This window comes from Psittacula echo (assembly GCF_963264785.1).
Source record: "Psittacula echo genome assembly, chromosome: 3".
Classification (NCBI taxonomy): domain Eukaryota; kingdom Metazoa; phylum Chordata; class Aves; order Psittaciformes; family Psittacidae; genus Psittacula; species Psittacula echo.
Window position 1 is genome coordinate 66,506,659 of NC_137736.1, and position 18,841 is coordinate 66,525,499.

Genomic DNA, 18,841 nt, shown 5'->3' on the forward strand with positions numbered 1-18,841 from the left:
GACCAGGTTGCTCAAGGTCCTATGCAGCCCTGTCCTCTGAACATTTTCGGGGATGGGGCATCCACAATTTCTCTGGATAACCTGTTCCACTGTCAAGTTTATCTAGTGTAGAAAACCCATGAGGTGGTGCTGTTATAAGGAAAGGCTTTCAGAAAACAAGGATCTCTATAGTGTCTACTGGAGAATAATTTGAACTGATTATGTTTTTATTGATGTTTTCTATGCATTCTCCTACTTCAACAAATGTGCTTTTACTTAGTGGAAGGTTTCCCATCATAATGACAGTTGCAGTTAGTTAGAGGGCAAGAAAAAAAAAGATCACTTGAAATGTGGTAGATGCAAGAAATAGGACCAGAACCCTGGAGTTAGACATTGCCTGGCCAGTAAACAACATTAAAAACTGCCTCAGTGTCTAATATTTGCCATTAGGAGCAGTTTGTTCTCTGAGGAGCTGCAGTTTGACTTGATTTCATAAAGTATGTCCAGGCATACTTCTTGATATAGTTTACTGTGGTAATTATACCAATATTTAACTTCTTGTAAATACTCCTTTTTTCTATCTGAAGATTGGCAATTACTGAAAGAAAATTAGTAAATCAATATTAAGAAATCTCATGGTAAAAATCTGATGGCTATAGATGGTTTTTATATTTGGAGAAGAAACACAAAACATATTCTTCAGGTTTGATATTTTTCTTAAGCATTTTCTTAAATCATGAACTGCAGCTTCACCATCCCTCTCTCCTCAAAGCAATGGCACATATTTATAGAGCTTAAGCATTTATGCAGAATGCAAACCATTTATTAACAGAGACCTAAGAGATGCTTCTACAATTGAATTGATTTTGTTTTAAATATTCTGTTGGGCTTTGAATGTGTGACTGTAATATCCTAGAGGAGAACCTACTTCTTTTAAATTGAGGCATTCGTATTGCTAGATGCAAAGCACGTGTGTGTTCTATAAAAATTAGTCATTTTTTAAACGGTGACCCTAAAGACAATGATTTAGAAGTAATGTAAGTTTTCTATGGTTAAAAACTATAGCAGGTATTTTTCTTCTTTTACAAAGGCATCTCTTATTGGTCATGGTATGAAACCAGAAGTGTACATCTATATAAATTTAACAGTGTTGCGTTGGGCTTAAGTGAACATTTGCCATGCTGACCAGCCTTGCACTCAGCATGGTACTGCTGACATCCCTGGCTTATTGTGGTATGTTCTGCCTGTCATCCAGTTCAGACAATTAATTCTCAATTTCTCTTTCATTTTCAGGGTTGTTCTGGCTGTGGAAAATGTGACTGCAGTGGAGTAAAAGGGCAAAAGGTGAGTAAGTCAGCTCTCTTTGCTTCATTATCTTGCTTACTTAAACCACACAGTGTATGATCTACTGGGAAGCAGGTGAGCCATTGGTTTCAGTGAACATTCTGACACGGAGCGTTTCCAAGGCCAGGCCACATGCCCTTCAGCAGGCTTTCTGAAAAACAGCCAGCTCAGTGTCTGCAGCAGCAGAGGGCAGGAGGACCAGAGGTGGGAGACCCTCACTGTGGGGTGAAGCTCCTAGTCCGGTGCTTGGCTGTGCCCTCCCTTTTTCCGCATTTAGTGGGATGCTAACCTGGCACTCTCACCTTTCCTACACCTCACCTCCAGTCTTTTCAGTGGATAGCAGGGTTGACATCTTGAGCACCACTGGAAGCAATGCTAGCAGTTCAGTTCCAAAATGCTCCCCTCAACGAGTTGTGCAGGTTGCTCTCCAGGAAGTCTGTGATGCATCAGAAGCAACTCACCCTGACCAGGGTTAGGCCTGGGAGGCAATGACCTGGAATAGAAAGAAGTAGGTTAATAATCAACTTAAATACAGAAAAGTATTGCATGTCAAGTAAAAAAATAAAATACTTAAAACTTCTTGACAGAACCTTGCAAATGAGTTTTAGAGTTCCCATTCAGCTATCCAAACTTTCTGTGTGTGAAACAGAAAATGCACTTTAGAGGCTTCTTTTAAAGCAGTAAGAGTGAAGAAAAAATACAGTGTACTTAAGCATTCCATGAATTCCCCCTGTAAATTACCTGCTTTTGTAAATAGCGTAGACATTCAATCACTCTCCTTATCTTTTCCAATTTTGCTGTAGAGATTTCGATCTGCAATGTGTTCTGTTGTGCATGCACATGTATTGTATTATCTACCATTATAAATTAGTGTAATCCAAAGGTTTTATCATCCTGTGATTGCAGTGGGAACATTTTTCGAGGTAAGTTGTTTAGGTCAGTCAAAGGAGTGCTTTGAAGATGTGGGGGGGGTTGTTTGTTTTTTGGCTTTGGGTTTTTAGATAAATGTACAGCTGGTGTTCTACATTGTCTCACATGTGATAGCTGCATATTTACTGATGAAGGTTTTAAGAATGTTTGTTGTTGGCTTTTCTTCAGTGTTTTCTAGAACAAGGAATATAAATTACTTAATTGGAGATAATTTTCTTTGTAACAGAACATGGATTAATTTGTGAGACAGATGAAAAGAGATTCAAAATTTCTTTTAGCTGTTTTAATGGCCCACTAGTATCTGTTTAATAAAAGGCAGCTATATATTAAAAATAAATAGCGCAAAAAATTTGGGAAAGGTCTGGAACTCTGAATTTATTCCTTGATATCTTGATCTTGTTTTTCAGTAAGAAGTACAAATAAATATTGTAGAATGAGAGAGAGATTACGTTATAACTCTCTTGTTGAAAGCCGTTTAGTTTTCAGTTCTTAGACTATGCCAGCATCTTGTAACTAGATAATTTTAAAAAACTGTAGTTTGGGGAAATAATTTGGCTTCATTTATTTCTGGCTAAAATCATGACTCTTTGCTAGAGCTGTTGCTGGCATTTTTCGTTTGCGTAGTCCAGAGTCTCAAAAAGTTCTCCTTGAAGTAAATAGATCCTTATCTGATATGCTAGAAGCCAAAACTATCTCAAATTAATGTAGGCTATTTAAATATGTGGAAGAGAGAAAATATCAGTCCATAGCAACAGAAGTCATAGTAAGTTCCAGATTTCGTGCAAACTTGTCCAACAAGTCAGTGTACACCTTGCTCTTCCTTATGGGTTTCCATCAAAAACTTCTCTAGCTTTAAATGTGTGTGTAATGGTATATTTACATATTTTCAGACTGTGTAGGAAATTTAATTATTGACATTAGAGACATTTAGACAGGTGAATGAATAATTTTACCTAGAAAACAATATTCAAGGAAGGTATTTGAAGGTATTTTGGAGTGAATTTAAAAGTAACTTGGTTCAGATAGTAATGCTTGCTCATTATGTTAACATTCTGAGGCTTTCAAATGCATACTTAGGATTTTGAACAAAAAAGTGAGTTTTGTTTAAAAACATCTGCCCCCACATTTGTTTCAGCCTAGTGCAGCTTTTCATCTGATTCTTTGCATTTAATGCCTTTTTGAAATAAGCACAGCCTGGTACCCAGTCCCAGGCCTGAAGACGGAAATTGGTGAGGAAAGCAGGGGAAGCATCCTTCCTGCTTGCCACTGAAATATTCCTAGAAATGGTTTTGCCACCTGATGCATTTGTCTTTGAAACATATCTCTGTAAACACAGTTCCCGTTAACGGGCACATCAGTACTGGTACCTGCTACCTCAGAAATATACATAAATGTTGCTTAATCAGAGAGAGACAGATTAGAAAGACTGATCCTTGCCAAGATCCAGGCTAGAAGAGGGCCGCCATGCCCAGCTGTTGTGGTACCCCAGGAGACCACATTAGGGAACATCTGCTCTCCACTTCGCATGTAGCCGCTTGTGTGGGAAGTATATATCCATCCTGCCCAACACCATCCCCAGCCAACATGTTGCCTACACTGGAAACCCTTTTGATGTGTCTTCCATGTTGTGCAGAACTGCACAAGTGCTGAAGGGCCTTTTCCAGTCCACCCACACTCTTCAGCAACGTAACCACACCAGTTCACTACCATGGGAGCTTCAGGAGCTGCGGAAGTGGGTGCTGGGTTTACCCTTTAATGCCGTAATTATTAACATCTGGAGATACATTTCTTTCCACACACAGTGTGGGAAGAAGTTCCAGACCCTATGAATTGGGGGTGGGATTTAATTAAAATACATTTGGCCAAATAATCATATTAATGTTCTCACCACAAAAAGTGCTGAAAATAGTATTTGACTTAGAAGCTGTTAAATTCCCAAGAAATATCGCCTGTCAGCATTTCAGACATGGAAGAGTAAGTTATATTGCCATATTTTTCCCTCTCATTTGGGAATCTTTTAGTCAATATGACCATTTGGATGGCCATATTTAGAATACATTCAGTATGTTCTCTCATTAGACTGTTTCCATGAAAATTGTATCTCTATGCCAAACTCCTTTAAGATGACTCATACTTTATCAAGGGCATATAATTGACAAAGTCTAAGGGTTTTTCATCCCTTTCAGAAAATTTCAGAAAGTGAGTGTAATTGGAACAGATGGTTCTTATCCCATAAAGCCTTTATTATTACATTGAACATCAGGCTGTTATTTTAAGCTATATAGTGTCAAGTATCACATATTTACTGAACAATAGGTGCAGAAATTTTAGAAAAACATAATATTGCTAAAATAATAAATAATACCTTGGTGTTTTCCATTAGATAGATTAGCAGAAAATCTTCATTAGTTTCCTCTTACACTTTTTATTTGGTTTTCTGCATAATAACTTGACTGTTCTTTCCAACTTCACTACAAGCATGAGATCTGTTTGAACTGATTTCTTTTGAATGCTTGTCTACATTTTACTGAGTTACTCAGAAGCAGGCAGAAGCTATATTTTCTCTTTTATGCCTACCTAGATTTTGAGAACAATTTCAAGCAGCTGTGGAGATAAGAAGTGCTAGCCAGTAATGTGTGTAGAAAAAGCATGCTTAGCATTTGATTACCATTTAGAACAAAGACGTTATAGAGCCGAGTAAAATTCTCCATGCACTGACTTTTTCCAGGAATGTTCATTCTCTCATTCATGACCATTTATGCTCATTTTACTCCATATCAGAAACATGTATAAACAGAGGCAACATTGGAACTTTGCTGTAACTAAACCAGAATGATTAATTTTCTAACACTTATCAATTAGAATGTATTGAAGTATAAGTCTTCATTCTTTAATATAAGTATCTTACGATGATTCCCGTGTCTCAGCTTTCAATTATCCATTGAAAGTTCAAGTCACAAAAATCTTATATGTGATTTTGTTATTGGACATGAAATATTGCACTTAAAAAAAATTTATATCTGCTGGGGCATTCTGGAAATAAAAATAGAATTAACTCATGTAACTGCTGGTTTTGACATTTTTGACATGAGATGTAAGAAAACTTGAGCAAAAAATTTTATACTGGCATATTTTTGTTTGCCTAGTGCCTAGTTCTGAGACTCTGTCTGTATTATTATACCTACATAAAAATTACTTCTGTTTCCCTTGATGAGCACATCATCCCTGTGTGGATTGACTGCATTGACTGCGGAACTACACAGACTGACTTTGCTTGAGGTGTTTTTGGGCCTGGCTGCCAGGTAGCTCTGTTATTGGCCTAGGCTGACAGTTACTGGGATGCTTCTGTGATCTCCCCTTAACAGGATGAGTCTTTTCTGTCATGTGCAGTTCTACAGTCTTGAAAGTCACACACGATTTTCCTATCTGCAAGGGATTGTGCAATAGTGAGTTGACTGTTCCAGTGGACTGTGTCCCTATATATTTGGTTTGGCTTGGGTTTTTTTAAGGTTTACCAGATTGGGAAGGCCTTCAAGGCTTTTCCTGTCATTTTAGGTATCAAAAGATAGAGTGAAAATATGTATGATATTGATGAGTTAAACCAATAGAAAAACCCTTGTTAGAGAGAAACTGTGACAGTCAATGGGATAAACTATTAAGTAATTCTGAGTTTCCTTTATAATATAGTAACGGGCATCAAATCAGTTCCTTTAGTGGAGTGAATCAATAATCACTAGATCTGTGCTTTTCATATTCAACCTATGCTAGCAGCATCAACACTCTTTTTTACCAAGAATGTTAATTTTTCAATACTTTCCATTGGTACTGTTTGGTTTTAATAAGCTCTTCCATAGTTTTGCTCAATGCTTCTATTTAAGTGGCTGCTGTGGGAACCTAATCGCATTTCCAGCACTTGTTCATGCGCAGGTTGGAAAGACTACGAACTGAGGACACCAAGAAAACTAAAGTAATATACTCCAGAAAAGGCGGTAAAGTTGACAGTAAGGGTGACAGGCAATGTGGGAGGAAAGATTGTGTTTGCAGCTTTAGTTTGCAGCTAATAGATAACATGAAATCATCTAATAATTCCTGAAAGGGGGAAATCAGAAGACTGTAATAAAATAAGCAAAGATATTGATCAGCTGCAGATCTGATATTCTACAAGGATACTTGTGGCTCTTATTTTTGAAAATTAGGCCATTGTCACAATGTTTATGTCAGTTCTGCAGTGACATTAGTATATTTTTATTGATTTGCCCTTCATGCAGAGAAAAATAATGCTTTTAATTCAAATCAGGGAAAAAGAATACCTATGTTTCAGGAAGAAAATACATAAATAATGCTGCTATTCCTGAAAAGAATGAGATGTCAAAAGATCTTGAATTATATCCCTGCCCATGGCAGGGGGTTGGAACTAGATGATCTTAAGGTCCTTTCCAACCCAAGGCATTCTATGATTCTGTGATTCTATATTGAGTGGAATATGCTAAGTCTTGAAAGTTTTCTACACTTTCCCAACTGTAAACTGCAAAGTGGATCCATCAGATTTTCTTAGTTTAAAATTGTCACTGGGACCATTTGTCTCAGTTGTCCAAATAGGATTGAATGTCTGTAGCAACATTTTCTCTATTAAGATATATTTTTGCACTCAGTACAGTATGTATCTTTGATTAACACAAACTAGTGGATTACACTGATGAATTTACTTTTTTGGAAAGAGTACCATAAAAGCAGATATCCCAGTAATACTGTGTGATGGGATATGCTCATATTTAGTTTTCAGAGCTGACTTCTAAAGGTTTTCACAAAGTGGCATGTCAGTTGGCATAATACGATCTTTTAAGCAGCTTTTAAGTTGCCAGATGCGTATCTTTGCTTGTAAAGGTATTGGTATAATAAGCTCAGGCATTTCTTAATGAAACAAAACATGCTTTCTGACTTCACAGTTTGATTTTTACATTTGTGCAACTGTTACTGTATGTCTTCATTATGGTTTCTTGAAGGATTACAAAGCCTTGTTTTGATCTGAAGCATGTAAGCCTCCAATGAAGTCAGTAAAGTTTCCCAAATGTGAGATCAAAGCAAGATGAGAAAAGACCTGTAGGTCGCCACTTGTCTGAGATCTGCATGCTGTGGAAGTGGAGCTGCTACAATCCCTGTGAAATACCCATGTGTAGTTTGGAGTCTTCCCAAATTTAAAATTTTGTTCATGCACACAGAATCACGCTTCCATTATATACCAACTACACAGTGATTGTTAAACTTGTGTTGCAGCGTGCAGTTTTTTCGTATCTGGTCATATACAGTCTGTATTTGTACATCATTCATCTTACTACCCACTAATGTTCTGTGATACTGATAGGTTTTTGTGGGTGTAGATTACAGGTCTAGGACAGCAAATGGCACAGAAATGGGTATAGCAATAGCAACATTTTGTAGTTTATCCCTCAGGCTTCTTTAAATCATTCTGCAATTCAATTTATATTGTGTTTGCTGGGGATCTCAGACCGAACCAGCTATTATAATTGATGGTTCTGTGATATATCAGTTCCCACACAAGAACTTTATACTTGAGGCGCTTAATAATCAGTCTTTGCCTACATTTTCTCTGTAGTAGTATTGACAAGAATTATAGATAACATAGCAAAGAAAGTTCACCTAAATGGTGAAAATAATTATTAGCTTTCAGTTACAGGTAAAATGTTCTTCCATATCATCTTTAACAGGAGAAGAAAAGCAAAATTAAGATAAAGCCAAGGGACAAGCAACTTAGACTCCCATTTGGAAAATCATGTTTCTATCCCTCACAAGGTTCAACTGTAACTGGAAAGGCAAAACCTACCCATAAATTTTGTAGCTATTAAAGAAAGCGTGTGCCAGCTTCCACTGCAGTTCTTCTGCAACATTTTTAAATGTTTTCATATGCCAACAAAAATTATTCTTACCAAGGTTTGTGTCGAAGTTAAAGTATGCACAGTTAAAGTAAATACTGAGTTGAGTGAGTGAACTGGCGTCAAATTGGATGTCCTTTCACTCTTTTCTCATTTGACACTGTTACTGACTGTAAAAAGATGTAACAAAACTATTTCATGGGTAGCTAGCAGAATACTAAAAGCCTTGAGGAGGTTTGGTAACCCTTAGTTTTGTTAGAACAGTTTGCTTGCCTACCAAGCAAAGATGCTCCAGGACTGCAAAACAAACAAGTTTAATGGAGGAGAGGGACTCCAGCACGGAGGGGCAGTCTGAAGTGCCCTCTGACTCCAGCGTCAGAAGTTGAGTGAAGAAAAGGGAAGAATACCAAAGGTTGGTATTGTGGAGCAGTGAACAGGGAAGCCAGTGCTGTATGCCTGTATTGCCTGTTGTGAGATCTGTGAGTTAAGGATGCAGTTGCAGATCTTCAACTCAAACTTCCTTTCTGTCTGAAAGTGTGGAGATGGAAGCTGCAGATCCAGTAGAAACACACACATCTTCATGAAACTCCTCCAGAGGGATCTCTTTAAGAAGTTTTAAGTATTAAATGCAATGAATTTATAGTGATGCCAGGCTGTGGGATCTGAGGGATGCTGCTCACCTCAGGAAATAAATGGAAGAGGTAGTATTTGTAAAAGTGAAATTCTCCAGATGCAGACAAAGTACAAGCTTTTGATAGCAAGACTCTCTCTGCACCCTACCTCTCCTTGGGCAGGCGAGGCGGGCAGGAAGGGTCGGGAAGATCCGGATGCCGGTGCGGGTGGCGCTGGGGGGGAAGACGTGAGCCGTTTGGCTCTTATCACCTTCATCCCGCAGCTGTGTCACTTCCCCGCTGGCTCCTCTGGGTGGCAGTCAGGCATCACGGAATTCCTGTTCTCTGGCGGGCATCCCTGCCTTTTTTTTTTTTTTTTTCCCTTTTGTTCTTGTTTGGGGTTGTTTTTTTTTTTTTTTTTTTTTTTTCTTTTCTTTTTAGTCAAAAAAAGAAAACCTTAAGGCCACTTGCTAAGCAGCAGGTCAGCTTCTGTCTGGCATTCACTGACGATGATGCTGCAGCGACATCCTGCACAATATCAAAATAAGGAAAATGTTTGTTTTCATTATTATTAATGATTACTGCATCCTTGTTAACTTATTTGATTTAGGCTGAACAAGTCTGGACATACTACAAAAACATTATATTGTGGTGTCTGTTCTGCAGTGGATCTGGTTGAGTAAAGAGACTCTAGAGATTAAACTGAAGAAACAATGATTTACACTTCTGAGGCACAATGTTATCTGCCTTCTGGTATTTTCATAGAATCATAGAATCACACAGTCCTTTAGATTGGAAAGGACCTTGAAAATCATTGAGTTCAACTGTAAACCTAACGCTGCAAAGTCCACCATTAAACCATGTCCCTAAGCACTACATGTACATGTCTTTTAAATACCTTCAGGGATGGTGACTCCACCACTGCCCTGGGAAGCCTGTTCCAATGCTTGACAATCCTTCCAGGGAAGAATTTTTTCCTCATATCCCATATAAAGCTCCTCTGGTGCAACTGTTTCTTCTTGTCCTATGACTTGTTACTTGGGAGAAGAGACTGACATGCAGTTGTAGAGGGTGATGAGATCAGAAGCCAGAATATTTCCTCTAGCTTTTGCGGGAAGCAACTCTTCTGCAACATTCAAAATATTTAAAACTTTAGAAATGCCATTTCTAACCTAACCCCAAAAAGCAGCTAGAATATTACTGTCTCAAATAGTACTGTCTGTCATGTACTCTTTAAGATATGAGCTACTTCATTATGAGAACTTTATTGCCGTCTGTACTGTCCAGGACCAGCTGCCCATGTTTTTACTATTTATGGAAGAGATTACTTTCTGTAAATATGTCCATGACAACCCTTTGCCAAGATAATAAAACTTGCATGTAACGTCACATTTCATTCCAGGTCTAGGGTCTGAACAAAAATAAAGTAAAAAAACCTGAAAAGTTCAAGGCCTTTTTTTTTTTCCTGCTGTTTCATCCTTAAATGCGAGCCTTTAAACAGTGCCAAATGCAAACAAATGCTAAATAATTTTCACTAATGAATAAGGAAGGGCGTGGAGCATTTTTACCTCTTATATTCTTGGACCTTCAACACTGGAAGTGATTTAACACAATGTGCAATAAAACAAAGGAAGAGTTACTCAGACGTAATGAGTTCAACAGATGATTAGAAGGGGTGGGAAATATAGCACCCTTTTGATTCAACCTGTCTCCAGGTGGTAGAATTTCCTTTTTTCTTTTTTTGCATTGCAGATTCATTTGCCCTTGAAACCTCCCCTTCCCTTATGTTTTTTTGAGGCTCTTCTATTCCCCAGGGTGGCTCTAAATGATGGGGAGGAAGCTCCTTGACCCAAATCTGATTAAAAGAGAAAGAAAGGTTTGGAAAACCCCATGCGTACCTTTGGTAAAAAGTTTGCATGACTTCCTCCTGAAACATCATGAGAGCTGTATTTTTATTTTTACTTTTTTTCCTAAAAAAATCAAGAAAAATTTAAATGTAAAGACAATGAACCACATACCTTAGTGTTACCTTGCCAGGCTTTCTGTAAGCAGACTTCCACAGTTGAAAATAAAGTTCGCCACTCGTCTGTTGGCTTCTGCTGTCTGTTAGTATTGTCTTCATATTTGTCCTTCATATACCATGCCCTCAGTCTTCTTTGAGGTAGACTACTCCTGGCTTATAAAATATTCAGACTAGGGGTCATACATGCTGTTGTTTGTGAGTGACTGAAAGGTGCATGTGCCTCACTAAACTTCAGTCAGTTTTTCTTCTTTTTTTCTGTTTATTTTTTTGTAATGGAGGGAAAACAAGCAAAATAATTTTTTGCTCTAAGTGCAAACACATTTCTCCTCAGCATCCTGGCTACTTCTGGATCTGTAACCATTTATCTACACTGGAGTCAAATATCACACGAAAAGTACGTCAGCCAAAGATACTCACATATGAGGAAACACTGGGAGCTTAAGTATGTACATGGCTCAGAAAGTGAAATTTGGGCACCTCCGTTGAAAAAACTGACTACTGCAGTTGGAAAATGAGGAATAACTATGGGGTGAGCAAGAAGAGGAATTAGATGAAGGAGGCTCGGTAAATTATGTAGGAGGGGGCCATTACTTATAGCTGGTTTGACTGAAATTGTACAATGCTGATAAGCAGCCAGTTGCTTGACTCTAATTAAATGGAGGCTGAGTGTGAGCCATGACTGACTTTTGCATCTTGATTTTGCTTCCCTCAGCTTATTTTACTTATTTTTCATCTTCTAAATCAAATTTGCACACTGTATATCCACCCATTTACTTGCACACCAACTAAGCACATACATACTGATATGTAGAGAAAAGGATAATCAAAGATTGTTATTTCTATTTTTATACTCCTGGGAAGCACTTGGCAGCTTTCTGAGGAATGCTCTGTGCAGCCATGAGGTGACGCTGAAATATGCTTTCAGTCTAAGCATTCTTTTGTATTTAGGAGGCAGAGGCACAGGATCAGTCCCTGAACTGTACACCTGAACAGCTTTCTAATTAAATGTTTATACAGATAGATTCACAATTTTTAGGTTCATTTTGTATCAAGCTGCACAGGTTCCCCAGTGGGGTAAACTCATGAGGCCCAGGAAGGACACTTTCGTAGTAGGAAGAGTAATCTTTTCAGGGAGTGGGAGACCAGAGCTGGGTGAGATGCCATCATTTGGTGATCAAGAGTACAGCTTCTGCCCCTCTGTATGGGCGTTAGCTTTTGCACCGTTAAGTCGTTGCTTCTCAGTGTTCCCACCTTGAAGTGCAGCCTGAGAGCTGGTTTAACTGGCCAAAGGAGTCCCAAGGGTGAAGGCCACCAGGGAGGGAGTAAAGGGAGAAGGAGAGGGCAGAACCGTGCACCATGGCAAAGCGGGCATGACTGGAGAGTGCTGTTCCCCAGCAGCTGTTGGAGTAGCTCTTTGTCAGCATCTGCTGTGTCTGTGTGTAAAATAGAGCAACCCTGTTAATGCTTGAAGTTGTGCAGGGGACTCATCCAGCCCACAGCTGGCCTGACTGTGGAGCTGTGCAGGTGACGTAGAACTATCAGGGCTGCTCCTTCTTTTAGTCTTCCCAAAAAGGCTGGACTCATGTTTCCATGCAAGTGCATTTTCTCAGATGCTTCCTGGCAATGCAAGAATCCAGATTTTGCTGAGTCTCCCCCCTCTTCCCCAAGCCCCCACACCCCCCTACCCCCTCTTCTACTCTGCATACTGTCAGGAACTCAGTCCTAAAACTTCTGGGTGAGCCAAGATGTTTACAGAACTCCTACACAGATTCTTTGCATGTCTTCATAGTTATGTTTATGTAATTAGTTACTCGTTACTTGTGTAGCTCCAGAATTATATAGTTATAGCACAGATAGACTGTAGTGCTGAAGGATGTGCTGTGGGAATTTTGTAATGTTAAGCATCCATAGTGCATTTGAGGACACTCTTGCTCTGTGAGCATATAGCAGTACTTCTGTTTGACTGATATCAACTTCACACTTTCAATAAAATACTGAAAATGGTAAGTGCAGCTGAGGACAAACAGATGATATTTATCGTGCGTGTTTATTTTAATCCTGACAGATATTAGGGCCCAGTGCTCCCTCTGGTGGTTAAAAATACTGCTTTAATAAAGAATTGGATATTGCCCACCTCTGTGTCTTCACTGATGTAACACTGAGCCAATTACAATTCTGTAACACATGCTTAAAAGAGTATGGAGAAATACAGTGATTTGAGTGTGCTACTCGGATCACACCGTAGTGTTTCCCATTGTGCAGTGTAATTACTGGTCTAACACCTCAAAGCCAATTCGCTTCAGTACTCGCGGTTGTATCAGCTGAAGGAACACAGAGCCTGTATTCGCTTCTCATGTGGCTTGGGATAGTCTGGGTAGAAACCATGTAGTGCATTTTAAGGCTGATGTGAATCGCTGTAGATTTTACAAGGTTACACTGGAGCATCAAGGTGTGAGGAATGATTTAGATGGTGGGTTTTCTTGTCAACAGTTGCGTCTATGTCTGAAACTTTCTTTCAAAAGCAATGTTTGAGACTCCTTGTAAAATCAGACTGAGGATAAGAGAAAAAAATAGAAAAGAATGCTGAATTTGCAGGCCCTATTTCTCTCTCTTTGGAAACAGCACCCTCAGTTTTCATCTTGAAGCAGTTGCATTTCTTTGGCGCGCATACTCTTGGTGGCGTTTCAGTTCAATGAACATTAGGTTTTGGGAAGAGGAGAGCATTTGTGTTTGTGAGAGAGGAAGTCTATGCTTATAACAATGTTGAAGTCAGCAGGAACATTGGTCTGAAGATGGCTCTCCAGCAAGGTCAAGCATTTATTGGCTTCCAGCTCAGCTTCTCTTGCAGCGAAGGCACAACTGAGGAGCTCTGGTGGATGAACTCCAACAAACCCCACTGCGCTGGTGTAAGAAGCTGCTCTCGCTGCCTTTCTGCCCTGCGTCCTGCATCGCTATGTCCTCCTTGCATCAGCTGCCTGGCCTCATGAGCTTCTCAGCTCACCAAGGCCAGGGCAAGCTTACTAGCTAAAGGAAAGTGAGTAAATTTAGTGAGCTGAACTGATGCAGTGGAGGCTGAGGGAATTATACCAGGTGATGTAAAGAAGAATGAAATAGCACCATGCCATTAAAAGACGAGCTACCTTTGCTGGGTAGATCAGCCTTGTGGCATCTCTCCGTAAGACTTTTAAGCCTTTTCAGCTGAAAGGCAGGCACGTGCCTGTCCTGCTCTCTCAGCTTCAGGGCGATTGCTGGGAGTGGCAAATGAAGCATCTTTCAGAAGGCTTCAGGAACATTGTTATTCACCATATGCCTGAGTCTCTGGAGAGCCTGGGAACGTTATATTCGTATGGGCCCAGACACCCTGTGAGCCCACACCATCTAAAATCTCCCAGTTCTGCAGGCCCTAAGCAAAATAATAGCAGAAATAATTTATCATGGGATGGTGATTGTTTCCTCCTCCTCAGCACTTGCTATATTACAGCTGAATCTTCTGAAACTACTTACTTCATGTGATTCTCTTGCTTAGCAATCTGCAGTTGTTCCATGTGTCAAACAGCATTTCATGGCAAATTTGGAAGGGTAGGTGCCAGAAAAAATATCAGCCCATGCTGTTATGCTCTTAAGAGGTTCACCCCTGTTTAGAAGTCCATTCAGTTGCTTTTAATTTGAACTATATCTAATGCAAAGGCATTTGGATAAGTTTCACAAAAGCTGGGCTAATGCAGGCATCTTGCGTACTAAATGAGTGCAACAGTGATTGAGTGCTTGCTGTCTTTTTATGTAGCACCTCCACATTTTCAGCAGCTGAGTGGCAGAATATTAATTTTTGTGAGCTGAGTAATGAATTCTCCTTTGTGCTTTCTGACAGTTTGTATTGAATCAGCAGAGGTACAGATGACTTGGTTACATCTGTTTTAATTTTTGAGTCTCATGAATTGATTTGTAAGAAGCAGAAGCTCTTTCAACATTACTTGCCAAGATTTCGCAGCTGTGAATACTGGAACTTGAACAATACATAGCCCTTGCAGTCAGAGTCTCATGCTCTTCATGCATCGCAGCTAGAAATCTCAGTGCTGAGGGAAAAGTAAGTGGGTAGCAGCGGTGATCTGGTGCTTGCCAATTTATTCAATGTGAATGCTTAATGAGTAGCAGCATAAATGTAGTGCAAACACTATCTCTTGGGCTGCTTGATTGGAACACTGAGTGAAGAAAAGAACTGGGCAAGCAAGTAGGGAAAGGATGCTGCTCAAGTATTTCCTTGCAATGCAAGGCATCTTCAGGACATGCTTATGTCTGTATTTCACAGCATAATAAGCAATAGCTTCATCTGAGCTTGAAGTTCCAAATAAGGTACTGGATAGGAAAGCAGCAGTGCAAATGCTGCTACCTCAGTGATCTCTGTGGGCTAATCTACCCAGTGACATTAGGACACATGGAGCTCTGCATTCATGTGCATCTTTACAGCGACTGGATGGTAGAGTTTCTGTGCTCTCTTGTTCAGTGTAGATACTTAGAGACTGATAGAATTTTACTGTAATTTAGTGTAGTTTTACTGATTCCAAGAAATATCTTATGGTGGAAGTTGGTACTAACTGGAGCAGGACTACCGAAATAAGACCTTTGTTCATTAACACTGCTTCTTTACTTACAAGTTTTGACACACTAGTTTTCTAAGATTGATACAGAGGCCATCTGCTACCTGAACTAAAGAAAGGGACTGGAATCCAGGAGACATCCCTAGGTCTGTTACAGAGTGGTGGTGAAATAGGTTGTCATAACTTCTCTGAGTTTCTGTGGATGACATGGAGAGGTAAGGTCCCATTAACTGTGTAGCCTGGGACTGCACAAGTTTGGGCTACTTATTCAGTCCTTACTTTGGACTGCTTACTCAACCTTACTTTGCAGTAAAATGAAATGGGAAGGCAGAGTAGAGGGAGAGGTGTAAGCAGTATGAAAGTCCATGTTCCCCTGTTAGAATAACTGGCTAAGGTTGCAGGTTGCATGCAGGGATGGATCCAGCAGCTTTCACACACACAGTCACCTTTATATTTCCTTACTTCCCTATGGCTAGGCAAAAAGATGAGCTCAGTTCTAGTATGAGAAACCATGAGTCTGCAGTATTTGGGACAGCACAGCCCTCCACAAGCTCAGAAGTTACGCTCTTCAGGCCTTGGGATGTCCACTAGCTTGACTGGATGTCCAGAAGTCCTGGACAAATAGCCAGTTATTTTTATTTTTGGCCAAGCAGTTCAAGTCAGTAAAGTAAAATGTCTCTATGGAAACCTGGATGTATCTCTGCTCAGAGCGACTTGATATGGTCTGGGCTCTGCTCCTGCAGCTATGTTTTACCCCTCAGACAGGGCAGCCTGGGAGGTTGAAGACAGCCTTGAGAGACCTGACTCTAGTTGCCTTGGAAGCCCAAGTTTGAGTTAACCTCCTTGGCAAGCTGAAGTGGTCATTACCTTAATGAGTGATTTACAGGCCCTTTTACAGTGCCAGAACAGTCTTAAGGGAGCCTTAGACTAAGTGAAAATCCGATATGTAAACCACAGTTTTATCTTTCCTTAAGAACGGAAGAAAGCATATTTCCCTGTGTTTTGTTCAAAGTGTGTTGAAATCCTCTGAACTCCTGACTATAGAAAGTATTAGTTGAGCTCCACATGACTCATTTTCTCTGTGGGTGTCAAAATAATCTTGTTTTCTTTTCATTTGCACATATTGTGCTTTTCTTCAGCAATGGAAAATCCTGTTCTATATACTTGAGTGTCTTCTTCCTCCGTAGTCCATCTCTCAGCAGGTCATGAGAGCAAGTGCCCAGGGTTCAGTGTGAAATCATGGTCTGAAGTGAGACAGCATCTGATTTTGTAGAAATACTCTTGTTCGTGCAGTGCCAATTAGCAAGCCAAAGTATGGGTTTGAGAATCTCAGTAATCTGTTTACTATTTCAAATAGCCTTCACATTTTGTAATTACTTCAACATTTATCCTGGATCCTAATACATTCTTCCTCAAAATATTATTCAAAACAATTTGTTACTTTAGAACTTGGACTTTGTACTTCTTACAGCTGACCTAGAAAATGTATTTCTTCAGCTGTTCTGCTTTGTGCTTTGTTTTGCTGTGTTTTGTGGTCTAACATACTGCCTTGTACTTGGGTTACTAGAAAACTTTATTCTAAACCATGACAAAGAATACTGGAGAGTAAAGAGAGGAGAGCATATCATTTTGGCACTTCAAGGAAAAGCTGCTTGTTTGCCTCAGAAAATACGTTTTTACTGAAAAATGTATTTTTATAGGAGGAAGGGAAACAGCAGGAGATTCTTTTCCTGGCAGGATTGTTTAATAAATGAGTGCTATTTTGATTTCACTTTCTCGTGCTCTTATCAACTCAGTTATAGTTTTCTCCCCTCTTTTCCTCCTTGGCTCTGCTCATCTCTGTCAATCACCTCTCTTCTCCCCTGTCTCTTCATCATCTTAACAAAATCCTTGACAAGGAGCTAAATACAACATCAACCCAATAACTCTCATCTTCCAAAACTGTAACTTGCACTATGTCTGTGGGTCATCACTCAGTTTTCTCTGCTTGCATAATATAACCTTTTCTTCGCAAGATGCCTGTTATACCTACTTGAAAAGTGAGCTCTCCAAGACTTAGATGTTCTTCTTTTCTTGTGTGCTCAGTCCTCAGATGACCCCTGCAAGTTACCAGCATATTGCTGGAAATCTCTGTTGTGAGCAAACAGGAGAAAAGTTTTTTGCTATTTACCATCCTAAAATCCAAATACATACTCAATTAGCAAATAGCAATCTTATTTCTCTCATTGTTTTGCAGAAAATACTTAAATATTTGTGTAGCTTCCTTTTGTTTTGAACCCTGATGATTTTATTTTCCTGTTTATATGCTTGAAAATTGGTCTATGTTTTGAGTTTATAAGCTATTAACAGGTGCCATGTTTTTTTTTAACTTGTAAACCTTTTCATTTTTGCAGTCACTCACTAATATTTTATTCATCTAATGTTCCCACATTTTTTGGACAATATGAAGTGTTTCTCCCTGTTTCATACCACCTAGAAAGGACATCTCTGGTTACTTCCTACATGGAACATTTGGCTTTTGATTTGCTTGATTTGCTGTTTTCAGGCTCCCCTATGTGCAGACTTTGCAGCTTTTATTCAGGCAATGTTTCTCTTGGTTTCACTGGGAGCTCAAGTGTAGTGAATGCATAATAGCTGAAATACTGATCTAGAGCGTGGATTTTCTGCCTCCAGTTTTATCAAATTTAAATACAGTTAGAGACAGCACAGAGAACTCAGATGTAAGTTCAGCTTCGTGGGAAGATCCTGTATCTTAAAGCACTCTGAACCACCCTGAAATTCAAGAATAAGTGGCAAGCCTGGTCTCCTAAATCTACTGTTGTGAATGATGTATTAGAAGAGGAGTCGTACCGGTATTCATGCAGTAGTGACTGAACATTGATATTTGTGGTTTTCAGGAATTTAATTGCTGATTTGGGGTGTTAGATTTTCTACCAGGATTTAGTGGTATCTCTATAGGAATGCAGATAAGTCTTATTAGAGGAAAAATGACCTTCCTGATCCCATGGGAATAAAATGTTATGAAAAAGAGCTATTTGGGGAGACAGAAAAAAGGTTTCATTGACATTCAAAGACTTTTTTTTTTATTGTGCCACACTCAGCTTCTGCCAACCTGTTATTGAACCAGAAATATTTCTTTGTTTATAATAATACTTCTTTCAAATACCAACATGAAATGTTTGCTGTCACATGTAGATTCTTACCACCTAGCAGGTTTCTTGAGCACAGAAATGGGGAGTATGCGGGTTGCTTGAAGAAGTGGCTTTGGTTGTTTAGTTGCTAATGAGCTTTCTACTTCCCCAGGGAGAAAGAGGCTTGCCGGGACTACAGGGTGTGATTGGGTTTCCTGGAATGCAAGGACCTGAAGGTCCCCCTGGGCCACCAGGGCTTAAGGTAAGAGCTTAAGCTTTAGTATTTAAAACACTCAGATCTCTCTAAATTGTTGTCCCTAAGAAAGACAAAGCTATC

The 18,841-nt window shown here is 39.5% G+C and overlaps 1 protein-coding gene across 1 annotated transcript in view; it reads left to right on the forward strand.

The window, feature by feature from the left end:
• The window catches only part of COL4A1 (collagen type IV alpha 1 chain), a gene marked incomplete at its 3' end in the record, with an annotated part of 122,662 nt that overhangs the window by 52,955 nt on the left and 50,866 nt on the right, over positions 1–18,841 (forward strand). Inside the window, exons 2-3 of the mRNA XM_080612875.1 lie at positions 1,273–1,323; positions 18,677–18,766. Coding sequence (XP_080469001.1) covers positions 1,273–1,323; positions 18,677–18,766 — 141 coding nt within the window. The remainder of the gene's footprint in view (positions 1–1,272; positions 1,324–18,676; positions 18,767–18,841) is intronic.